This window comes from Myxine glutinosa, chromosome 11 (genome assembly GCF_964187855.1).
Source record: "Myxine glutinosa chromosome 11, kmMyxGlut1.1, whole genome shotgun sequence".
Lineage (NCBI taxonomy): Eukaryota > Metazoa > Chordata > Myxini > Myxiniformes > Myxinidae > Myxine > Myxine glutinosa.
Window position 1 is genome coordinate 117,739,900 of NC_136271.1, and position 12,786 is coordinate 117,752,685.

The 12,786-nt window shown below is 48.1% G+C and overlaps 1 protein-coding gene across 1 annotated transcript in view; it reads left to right on the forward strand.

Annotated features, from left to right (window-relative positions):
- Positions 1-12,786, forward strand: part of UNC79 (unc-79 subunit of NALCN channel complex) — a 228,455-nt gene that overhangs the window by 169,906 nt on the left and 45,763 nt on the right. Inside the window, 2 exon segments of the mRNA XM_078787070.1 lie at positions 2,519-2,557; positions 6,571-6,609. Coding sequence (XP_078643196.1) covers positions 2,519-2,557; positions 6,571-6,609 — 78 coding nt within the window.

Genomic DNA, 12,786 nt, shown 5'->3' on the forward strand with positions numbered 1-12,786 from the left:
GCAGGTGAAAAATGGCCTCTAAAGGTGGTTCTTCTTCTTCTATTCGAATTTCCAAACTGTACGAATTTCTGAGCTGTATCTCGGAGCCGGCTGGGACTTTCGGAATGACATTTTGCATCAATGTATTTAAATAGAAAGTATGTGGGGTTGGCATAACTTTTTTGACCTTGACCTAATTTTAAGGCCATGGCCTAATTATAGACATTTGTACATTTTTACCATAACTTGACTTAGGTTTGTCTGATCAGAATGGATTTTTCCTCATTGGATAATCCCAGAGCAAGTTGCGTTTATGTATAATTTACAACATATCCCTTCGAATTGAAAGTCAAGGACGAATGTGTGTCTGAAAAAATAACACATTTTTTTGTCATCGCTCAGTTTTGCCAATGCGGAATCTCAAAGACCGCTTGGCCTTCCAATATGGTCTTGCATCATTATAGTGGATCTGCACTGAAGTTGTGCTCCTGATATTTGATTTGCCTCCTTGACCTGCTTTTCGGATTGTGACCTAATTAACAAAAAACACATTTTTGATCATAATTTGAATAATTTCCCTCCGATTTTCATGATGTTGAGTTTTCTGGATAGATTGTAGATGGGAACACACTCTATCCCAAAATGTTGAAGGTCAAGGTCATATGGTGGTCCGAACAAAATATGGCCACCATTGGACTGTTGGCTCAGGGTAAGTCATGGGCGATGGCCAAGGGTAAGCCTCCTCCACTCGGGGAAGGCTTACTCTTGGCGATCGCGTTGTGACGCAGATATCTAGTTCTGCCTTGTTCTTTCAATGTCTGCTTCCTGCACTCCTTGTGCCTGCTTCCTGTACTCCACATCGCAGTGCATTGGAATGCCATTGCATGCGTAGTGCACTTTCTGTTCTTTATCTGCATTTTCATGATTACTTATGTCGAAGTAACCTTAAATTAAAAAAAAAATACTCTTCAACATGGGAAATTTGTAAAAGAGCAATTAAAATAAAGTTGTGTGTGTGAATGTTATAATGAATAGGACAAATAAATGAATGTCAGAAACAAATTCAGCCACATGGCATTTATCGAATTAAACGATGACACCAAAACCGTTACCGATTTAAATCAAATTCTACTTTACTTTTTAGTTTATGATATAAATTCCCCCTCCTTCCCGGAAAATTACATCTGGTATTAAAAGAAACTAAAATATAAACAATGACTTATTATAATTTTATGCCAATAGATTTTAATTTTCCCCTTTGATGACCCAGTACTAACCCAGAGTTCTTTGTGTTTGGGAAGAAATATCAAATTCAGCCGATTTGAACATCTTCTACCCTTAATGGGAGTCTCATTGTTGAAGATGTTTCCGCCGACTACATCTTGACCCAGTATTCACATCAAAGCTGGCAACTTTGGCCATTGTGATCCAATTATACATCCAGGAATAAAAAAAGGGGAAGATATTGCATATGCAGTGATGGGATTCATCGTGCATATTATGTCTTTGCTACCTCGGCAATCACAATCTCACGCAGCTTGAAATGGAGCAATTGTTCAGGGGCACATCGTTCACAGGCATATTGGGTAATTCAAATAACTTTTCAATTTCGTGACGAAATTAACGTTTCACAGTGTTCACTGATAGGTGGCCTAGTTTTATTGGGTGAACTGGCTATGTCTATGATCGGTCAGGCAATGGCAACCAAACTATGAGCTTTTGTAACAGTCATCAAATAATCTCAATCAAAGTTAAAACAAGTATAGATGCAATCAAAGTACATGCAGCCCCCACGCCAAATAAAGAAATAAATAACATATCTTCTAGCCTTCGGCGCCCGGCAAGGCTGCTGTGCAGCACATAGAAACAGTATTGGGAGGGGGAGGTGTACAATAATTGATTGATTAATTACGTAATTAAAATCAATAAACAGTTATTGTAAAATAATTAATTTCTTAATCAATTGGCTAATATCATACCTAAACCACCAGTGTTTCATCCGAAGCTGTAACTTTATGAAAATTAATTAATCAATTATTCAAAAATTAAATAATTAATTGATTAATAATAAAAAATCTAAAATAGCCTTCGTAGCCAAATCACTTGGTCACTGTCATGTCCAAACATTAGCTTCCTAACTCAAAAGGTGCTTGTGATATTGCCCAAATGAAAAAGAAAACAAACAAACGGAGTGAAAATAGTACTCCCTTTCAGCGCGCGTCATCGCCGGGCCCCCTTTGGTGCCCGGTGATAATGCCGTGTAGCGCGTGGCGATGGAACAGGAAAGGAGCGGTGTACAAAAAACATAAACCCCCAAAACTATTGTACAGTATTGCATTTCATGTGTCAGGAGACGTTGCAGTTTTAATATTGTGCTACGTTTTCACCTTTATGCAGGTGGACCTTTAATCCAGACACCGGGTACAAAACCAAATGTGGAATGATAGCTCATCTCATTGAACTCTTAACCCTGATCCTGTTCTTGCATGACTTCTTTTTAGAGATCCTCCTGCATGTTCCTTTCTCTCTTTTCTCTTAGGATTGCAGCCGATGTCCTTTACCCTTCCCAGAATGAAAGGTATCCCGCAACAGTCATTCCCTCCTGCTCTTTTTCCTCTGAATGATTATGCATGACATTTAACCTTGTTCTCACAATACTCAGGGAGGGAAGAGCATGCAGAACTCAGTTTTGCATAAATTTACTGAAATAATTACAAAACAATCTGTGGGTATATGGTATATTAATTTGAATACAAGGAATACCATGATTCTTGTGGACATATGTAACCATTCTGAAAATGTGCTGACTGAAACTACTATCGGAGCTAATGTGGGAGAAGATCTGGGAGAGAAAATGTTTGGACAAAGAAGAGCAATTCATAAATGAAAAGTTAGGGTACTGGTGCCCCAGCACAACGGATTCACAAAATTCATGAAAATTATTGGATTCAAAGTGGGTAGGCACATCTGACACGGTGCTGGGGCTTCGGATGTCTCAGTTGGTAACGATATTTGTTGGATTTATAATTGTTGTCATGCTGTGCTCCTGTGGCACATATTATAAAGCACAGCAATTAAGAGAGTGTTCAGCTAGTGATGTACAAGTTGAGTCCAGAGGCCCATTTACACAATACTTTTAATGGCAAAAAGGGACCTGGCAGTCCGGCCATGCAGTGGCATTCACACCCACTCTAAACAGCCATTAGTTTGTATTTCAATGGCAAGATTTAACCGGTTAGATAGGTAGGACTGAATTGGGGCCAAATGATTAAATAATCCATGGTGTTAATTGTGCTGACGTCGTCACACGACACTATTCGGATGAGGAGAGGACAGTAAAATGGCAGATGCTCCTGAGTGTGTGCAGGCTGCACCAGAGAGGAAGTTGTGGTTCAGCCATTTTGATTTGCAGGAAGGATGGTAGATGTTAAGATATATATCATCTGACACGCAAACAAAGTGTTGTTTTAATTTCCAAATGGCAATTCAAGATGGACATCCCCTTGCACATGACTTGCAGGGAAATCCCCTCGGCTCTGCTGGTCCCATTGCCAATTAAATTATGGTGTATAAAAGCACCTCAGGACTCAGACTCGTCTAACTTTTAAGTTATACTCAGACTCACGATGTCATGTCGAGATATCTGTTTGAAAACATGAACTGTATATATGTATATATATTTCATTTTTAGAGTGATATAAGGCTCATGGAGGAGCTTGTACATAAATGTGCTGATAGACATCAATGTACTTTAACATGAATTACAAAGACTTGTAAACAATGTAAACAATGAACAAACACATATGGTATACAGGATTTGAACCCAATTTCCTGACATCCTGAGTCGAGGACTCAGATGATAAGGTTACAAGTCAACCTAGATGTTTCTTTGCTTAACTGTGCCCTGTGTTTGCCTTCTCTTGCGAACATTCAAGATTTATACATTAAACAGACAGTAGAGCAATGTACTATGTCAAATTTTGACTTCCCATCTGGAGTGCAGATAAAGTTTGCTATTACTTTACCATAAGAGTGCTCAGACCTTGCAGTCCGCCTGCTGTTTTTGGTAATGTATGGCTCAGACTGCAGATACGAGGACGAGGACTTGGACTCAGACTCCAAACGTTATGGCTCTAAACTCAAGCAAAAGTATGACTTGAGTCCAATGTAAAAATAGTTCCAAAATGTTTATTTATATGAAAGTTGTTGGCAACTTACCATATAATTATCACATGGTAAAAACATGCAAACTTCTGAGTCTACTTGAATCAAACAATAACGGCATTTAGTTTCAACAAGCGTGACAATTATTTACGTGAAGATAGACAGTGCTTATAAATATTTTGCATTATTATTTTACGTTTATGGGGTAGGTAAGAGAATACCGTAGGAGAGGTAGAACTGTATTGGAAGTAGCATGGACCGGGTGACGTGTAGGAGCATTTTGATATATTAAGTAGAGAGACTGTAGCTTAAGGTTGTTTAATTGTGCATCATGTGAGGGGTGATGCCGTGCTTAGTTTTCCCCAGTTCGTGCCTTCCTTCCATAATTTGCTCTTACGTTTTTGGTGCACAACCCTCATATCAAAGCATGTCCAATGAAAGCGGGGTTGAATCAAAGCGGGGTTGTATCAAAGCGGGGTTGTATCAAAGCGGGATTCTATCAAAGCGGGGCTGTATCAAAGCGGGGTTGTATCAAAGTGGGGTTGTATCAAAGCGGGGTTGTATCAAAGCGGGGTTGTATCAAAGCGGGGTTGTATCAAAGCGGGGTTGTATCAAAGCGGGGTTGAATCAAAGCGGGGTTGTATCAAAGCGGGGTTGTATCAAAGCGGGGTTGTATCAAAGCGGGGTTGTATCAAAGCGGGATTCTATCAAAGTGGGGCTGTATCAAAGCGGGGTTGTATCAAAGCGGGGTTGTATCAAAGCAGGGTTGTATCAAAGCGGGGTTGTATCAAAGCGGGGTTGTATCAAAGCGGGGTTGAATCAAAGCGGGGTTGTATCAAAGTGGGGTTGTATCAAAGCGGGGTTGTATCAAAGCATGTCCAATGAAAGTGGGATTCTATCAAAGCGGGGTTGTATCAAAGCGGGATTCTATCAAAGCGGGGTTGTATCAAAGCGGGGTTGTATCAAAGCGGGGTTGTATCAAAGCGGGGTTGTATCAAAGCGGGATTCTATCAAAGCGGGGTTGTATCAAAGCAGGGTTGTATCAAAGCATATCCAATGAAAGTGGGATTGTATCCAAGCGGGGTTGTATCAAAGCGGGATTCTATCAAAGCGGCATTGTATCAAAGCGGGGTTGTATCAAAGCGGGGTTGTATCAAAGCATGTCCAATGAAAGTGGGAGTGTATCCAAGCGGGGTTGTATGAAAGCGGGGTTGTATGAAAGCGGGGTTGTATGAAAGCGGGAAGGTGGAGGAAACTGGTCATCACTGCCAGCAGTTACAAAGTGGCAGTTCTAGTTTTCATTAAATTGTTTGTTACATTTTACTGTCATGTCTATTTGTCATGGTTTCGGAAAAACCCGTGTGCTCCATTCAGTTAACATCTCGCATCCCTTCATTCCCGCGTGCGCCAAAAATATCCGTCATTTTCAGAGGTCGCCTCGGAGTTAAAGCTGGTTCGGCTATCCCTCCCAGGTGATCTTAATTACCGGGCGACGAGACAATACTTTAGTTTGAGGAGAAAGAGGGAGTGTGGGTGATAGAGAATCATGTACAGGTTCAAGTACGAGTTTGTTGTCAAATCTTGAATTTTGGTTCATTATCCTCATAACATGGCAAACATCTCATGTGTAATGGCTGCAGATGTACCTTTATTTGGCTACCTTAGTAGCTTTACCAAAAATCCGTTTGGGTCACTATTTACATCAATTACAGCCTTGATGCATGTGACATTAATTCCAGAAGTTATAAAGTGTCTATAATGAAGTTAATCCACCAACTCAAACACAGCATCACAATAAAAACTCAAATTCAAATCAACTGGAAAGTTAGATGTGACAGACAAACTCAGCTAAGTAAAACTTTGTTGCCGAGTGTAAAGTTTTGACAAATAACTTTTTGAAAAAGGAATGGCAGCCTGATCCTCATTTGACATATTATTTGCTGCTTTGGTGGCTTCATATAACGTAATGTTTCAGGGACTCGGACTCCAAGACCACATGACTAAGACTTCCACCTGATGCCTCAAAAATCTAAAGTGTGAGTCTGCTTTCTTCATTTCAGTAACGGCACTGTTGTTTTAATTATTATAAAGACAGTAATTTCCAAACAACCAAGAAAAAAAAGAGAAGTACCTTAATTATCGGTGATACTTGATGAATTTACAACTTTGTACATCCTTGTTTAACGATCAGTTGAATGATATTTTCAATGATGCTGAATCAAACTTGTTTTCAATCATCATTCTGAATTTGTCCGCTCTCACGCATTTAGACAAACCACGCAAATTAATATGAAGGCAAGAATTTTTTTTCAAATTGTCTTATTTTAATACCCTCTCAATTACTCAACTTTAGTACCCCAAAGTGACCCTTAAGTGCTTTTGAGCTCCTGTTTTGTCAATTTTCCAACTCTAATCATTTCTCATCAGGTTGGCATGCAGTGGACTGTACCCGTGGCAAGCGGAAAGGTGAGAAAGTATTTCAACCAGGATGTACTTGTGATGTTTTATTGGTACAGCATCTATGGTTTGTAGATCATTTATCTTCTTATGGTGCTTTCAGAGACTGCTAAGGAATTCACTTGGTTGGCTGTGTGATCCTGGGTGTTCCTCCTGAAAAAACGAAATCCATATAAAACTTTCATACAAGCATTGTGCCAACAAAAGGGGACTTCAATTATAAAGATCCCATTGTGTCCTTCGTGAAGAGTTATAGGCGAGCTGTCGCCAGCACCATGAACAAATTACATATACCTGTCATAACCAGCAGAGGGCATCAGAGGCATAGCCAGGCTCTCAGGCAACGATGCTACTTTGTAGCCTTGTGCTGCATACAAACGATGAAGAAGAATAGGTCATTGCTAAAGTTTTGTGCAATGATATTGTCGATGTTGAGCAAGTTATGGAGATAATGCAATCATCATTGCTGGTCAAAGTATTCTGGGTAAAACGAAGATGGCAGGCAACAGTCCCACGTGCTGTAAAAGGAGATGTATCTTGAAGTTCCTTGTGAAGAAGAGCATCACACCAGCTGATTTTCACAGCTAGAGACTGCACAATTTGTTCTTTCCTGTAGTTACGCTTAAATTATCCAGTGATTTCAAAAATTCTCGTGAATTGGTGATCGAGCGTGAGCTTTTGCTCACATGCAGCAGGCTGCTCTTTTTCAAGCAAATATTAAACCATGATAAACGGTGTATTTCGACGAATCACCTGATTGCCATAGATATGATGGTACAGGGTGAGCCATAAGTCCCAGGAGTAATAATAACATATTACAGTAATACAACAATTACAATACCTCCTTAGACAGACATCGAGTGCATTCGTATGACGTCCGCCGTTGTCACGTCAGAAGATAATTTTTCTCCATGTGCGGTGTGAAAAATGCTTCCTGTTATGGTGCCAAATGCTTCCTGAATGCGTTGTTTCAGTTTATCAACAGATACCATGGGATGTTCTGCAACTTTAGCTTTGACATACCCCCACAGAGCAGTCACAAATGGTCAGGTCAGGACTGCGTGGTGGCCACAGTCACGAGCTGTTTTCATGTTCTGCATCTGACAATTCACAAATGACAGTTTCATGGTTTCATGTGAAGGTCTTTTTTCATTGTGCGACGTAACGGTGAATGCAAAACACCCAACTCTGCAGAACATTTCCATAATGATTTTTTTGGAGATCTGAGAATGGATCTTTTAAGTTTTAATGTTCTGAATTTCCAAATCATTAATTTTTTTCATCGTCCACTGCAATTGCTGTCGATTTTTTTTTTTTTTTGTGTACAAGATCGAGGCTCGTGGAAGAGCTAACATTAATCACATAAAAACAAACTGACACATAAAACATAAGATAAAGGGAGCAGGAGACAAGATGGGGAGAGAGGGAAGCACACAAGTACAACATTTGAGAGCAGGGACATTGGGAGATCTGTGGGAAGGAGAGGGCTTGAGGGAAAGGGGATTGGGAAGGGGGGAGGGGGGAGTGGGAGAGGTAAAAAAAAAACACATGGACACTGCTAGGACTTCCAGGAAAGAAGTTGGTATTTCAAAAAAGTGGATCTGGGGTGAATTAACGGGGGTAGAAACTACACCTCTAGTCTGAAATGCCTTTTTCCCCAAAGAGGAAGATTTGATTTTGACGGTGCTGGATTTCCAAAACGTTCCTCAAAGTCTTACTGCGCCTGTTTCATCGTCTTCTTTGTATCCCTTCTCTCGTGGTGCCACACCACTGCTACCGGCCTCTCTTCCACTGTAAATGGACTGGTGTCTGCCATCTTGGTCTAATGTATAGTTTGTGTTATCTGAAAAAACAGTATAAATACATGGTATAAACAAATCTTGTATAAGCAGCTAAAACCGTGTCCTCGGGCTTATGACACCCTGTAGAAGAAATGGATGTCGGTGCTGAAAGTGTGGAAATGATCATCAATTCTCACTTGAGATTCAATAAAGCTAGCCTGAGTTAGTTCAAGATGGGCACCAAATGACTTGTGTTTGATCCAAAAGGAACTCACATGGCCATTATAAAAGTGTTCCTGTAACCCCACCAGAGGGAGGGAGGTGATCTCTGTGAGAAGTTTGTGACGTGTGATGATATTGTAGCGGCTGCCGCTGGGGTTTCACAATCGCCTTGCACCTATCAAGGACGCGGAGCGATCACCATGCCGGGCTCGTCCAGGACGCCCGGGCAGGCCCGCGCTCAACTTGCCAGGCCTCGGTCGGGACGCCCGGGCATGCCCGGGCAGGCTCGCCCTCAACTTGCCAGGACGCTGGGCCACGCCCCCTGGCGCCGGGCCTGGGCAAACCCCCTGGGTTAATAGATATATATTGCTGACCGAAAACGGGTTTTCAGAGTGCCTGAGTGTTTGATTTCAATAAAGCAACTCAGATGAATTCCAGCTTTTTGTCGCGTCCATTCTTCTGATCGACGTGGGAGCCCTAGCTCCTTCATTGGTGACCTATCGACATGGACACGGCAGTCGCCCTTAAACTGCCTACCTTCTGGGAGGCTCACGCTGCGGTTTGGTTCGCACAGGCGGAGTCCCTGTTCGCCCTGCGAGGCATCACGGCCGACGACACCCGCTTCCACCATGTGGTAGCTGCGATCGAGTCGGCTACCGCAGCCCGCGCCCTGAGCCTCCTCGAAAGCCCGCCAGCCGCTGACAAATACGGCGCGATTAAGCAGCTTCTCCTCGATGCTTTCGCCCTCCCATCGGCGGAACGCGCACGGCGCCTGCTCGAACTGCCTGAGCTCGGCGACACGCGCCCTTCCGAGCGAATGGACTACATGCTTTCACTGCTCGGCGAGCACTCTCCGGCATTCCTGTTCCGGGAGCTGTTCCTCCGTCAGCTGCCTAACCCGGTACGCCTCGCCCTGGCAAGCACGACGATCACAGATCCCCGGGCCCTTGCCAGAGAAGCCGACAAGATCTCCGCTGCAGGAGGGCGCATCGCAGCGGCGACATGGGACCCACCGCCGTCCGACGCAACAACCATGGCGCCCGAGCACCCGGCACGGTCGACGGCCGAACTGCCGACGCAATTGGCGGCCGCTCTACCGTGCCGACCACCTCCACCCGACCAAGCGTGGTGTTACTATCATGCCAGGTTCGGACAAAAGGCCCGGACATGCCGACCCCCGTGCACCTTCGGCAGGCCGGGAAACGGCCGGGCCGGCGTTCATTACCAGCCATGAGCGCCGGCCATACGGGCAACTTACTGTTCATCACGGATAAAGCGTCCGGACGGCGCTTCCTGTGCGACACCGGCGCCCAACTGAGCGTCATACCCGCCTCTGACCAGGACAGGCAATCCGCGGTTTGCGGCCCCTCCTTGGTTGCGGCCAACGGATCGACTATCCGCACCTTCGGCCCGCGCAACGTCACCCTCTGCTTCGGCGGCCAACGCTTTGCTTGGACGTTTGTAACCGCCAACGTGCCCGTGGCTCTGCTAGGCGCCGACTTCCTCTGCGCACACGGACTGCTGGTGGACGTCCAACGGCGTCGTTTAATCAACGCTGAAACCTTCAGCTCCCTGGTATGCACATTGAGCAGCTCCGCGCCGACCGAGCTGGCATGCACCGTCCCGGCGGCGAACGAGTTTGCTCGCCTGCTCACGGAGTTCCCGGCCCTCACGCGGCCGACGTTTTCGGCCGTCGCAGTACGGCATGGGATCGAGCACCACATACCAACCACGGGCCCGCCGGTCTACGCCAGGGCCCGCCGCCTCGACCCAGCCAAGCTCGCCGTAGCGAAGGCCGAATTCGACGCGTTGGAGCACCTCGGCATCGTGCGGCGCTCCGATAGCGCGTGGGCCTCGCCACTGCACATCGTGCCAAAGCCGGGGGGTGGATGGCGCCCGTGTGGCGACTACCGCCGTCTGAATGACGCTACCACCCCCGACAGGTACCCGATCCCGCATATCCAAGACTTCTCCGCCCGTCTGGCGGGACGGGTCATTTTTTCGAAAATTGATCTCATACGGGGATATCACCAGGTACCTGTCAGGGCGGCCGACATCCCTAAAACGGCAGTCATCACGCCGTTCGGCTTATTCGAATTCTTGCGGATGCCGTTTGGTCTCAAGAACGCGGCTCAGGCGTTCCAGCGCTTGATGGACGGCGTGCTGCGTGACCTGCCGTTCCTTTTCGTTTACCTGGACGACATCCTCGTCGCCAGCACGTCCCGGGCCGAGCACCTCCTCCACCTCCGAACACTGTTCGAGCACCTCAGCGAGCACGGCCTCATCGTCAACCCGGCCAAATGCCACTTCGGCACGATGGCCGTTGATTTTTTGGGCCACCACATCACCAAGAACGGGGCCGTGCCGCTGCCAACCAAGGTCGAGGCCATCACCACGTTCCCGCGTCCCCGCACCATAAAGGCCCTGCAGGAATTCCTGGGAATGGTGAATTTTTATCACCGCTTCGTGCCCCGCGCTGCTCACCTCATGCGGCCCCTCTACGAAGCCCTCCGGGGCAAGCCGGCCAAGCACGACATCGTCTGGTCCGCAGCAATGGATGCGGCCTTCCAAAGCTCAAAGCGGGCCCTCGCCGACGCAACACTGCTCGCTCACCCGGTGCTCAACGCTCCCATCGCCCTCACCACGGATGCCTCCGACTACGCGGTGGGCGCCGTCCATGAGCAATGGGTGAACGGGGTTTGGCAGCCACTCGCTTTTTTCAGCCGGCAGCTCCGGCCGAACGAGCTCAAATACAGCACGTTTGACCGGGAGCTCCTCGGTCTACACCTGGCCGTCCGCCATTTCCGCCACCTCCTGGAGGGCCGACCTTTCACGGCGTTCGTCGACCACAAGCCGTTGATTTACGCCATGGCCAAGGTCACGGAGCCATGGTCGGCCCGCCAACAGTGCCACCTCTCCGCCGTGTCGGAGTTTACCACGGACATCCGGCACGTCGCCGGCAAAAACAACGCCGTGGCCGACTGTCTTTCCCGGGCCAGCGCGAACGCGGTCCACCTGGGCGTGGATTTTGCGCTTATGGCGGCGGACCAAACCACCGACACCACGGTGCAAGCCCCCCGGGCGGCGGACACGGGCCTCCGCCTGGCCGACATCCCCTGCGCGGACACTGTCCTGCTCTGCGACGTCTCCCAAGGCCAGCCTCGCCCCATCGTGCCCGTCACCTGGCAACGCCGCATCTTCGCCTCCCTCCACGGCCTTTCCCACCCGGGCCGGAAAGCTTCCCAGAAGCTGGTGTCGGCGCGTTTCGTCTGGCACGGCCTTCGTCGGGACGTCCGCGATTGGACCAGCGCCTGCACGGCCTGCCAACGGGCCAAGGTCCACCGACACACCCAGGCCCCGCTGGCACCTTTCACCGTGCCCGAACGACGTTTCGACCACGTCAACGTGGATCTGGTGGGCCCCCTCCCCCCGTCACGGGGGTTCACACACCTGCTCACCATGGTGGACAGGACCACCAGGTGGCCGGAGGCCGTTCCCCTCGTCTCCACCACCACCGCCGACGTGGCGCAGGCTTTCATCGCCACCTGGGTCGCCCGCTTCGGCGCACCGGCGGACATCTCGTCAGACCGTGGACCACAGTTCACCTCCGAGCTGTGGGGCGCGGTCGCCCGCAACCTGGGGGTCAAGCTCCACCGTACTACGGCCTACCACCCCCAAGCAAACGGGTTGTGCGAGCGATTCCACCGCTCCATGAAGGCCGCGCTCATGGCCGGCCTTCAAGACGGCGGTTGGGCCGACCGGCTGCCGTGGGTCCTTTTGGGCCTTCGCACGGCCCCCAAGGAGGACCTCCAGGCATCCACCGCCGAGCTGGTCTATGGCCAGGTGCTACGCGTCCCGGGCGAATTCGTGCCCGACGCTACCAGTCCCTGGTCCGCAGCTCACCAGCGCTCGGACCTCCAGGAGGCCGCCCGACGGTTTGCCCCCGTGCCGACATCCCACCACGGTGACCCCCGGTCCTATGTCCCCCCAGCACTCCGCACAGCGGAGTATGTTTTTGTGCGTCACGACGCACATCGGTGGCCACTCCAGCCGCCGTACGACGGGCCCTTCCGGGTGCTGCGACGGGACGACAAGTCGTTCGTCATCGACATCGGCGGCAGGTCGGACCGGATTGCAGTGGACCGCCTCAAGCCGGCGCACGTGGACGTCGACCACCCACCAC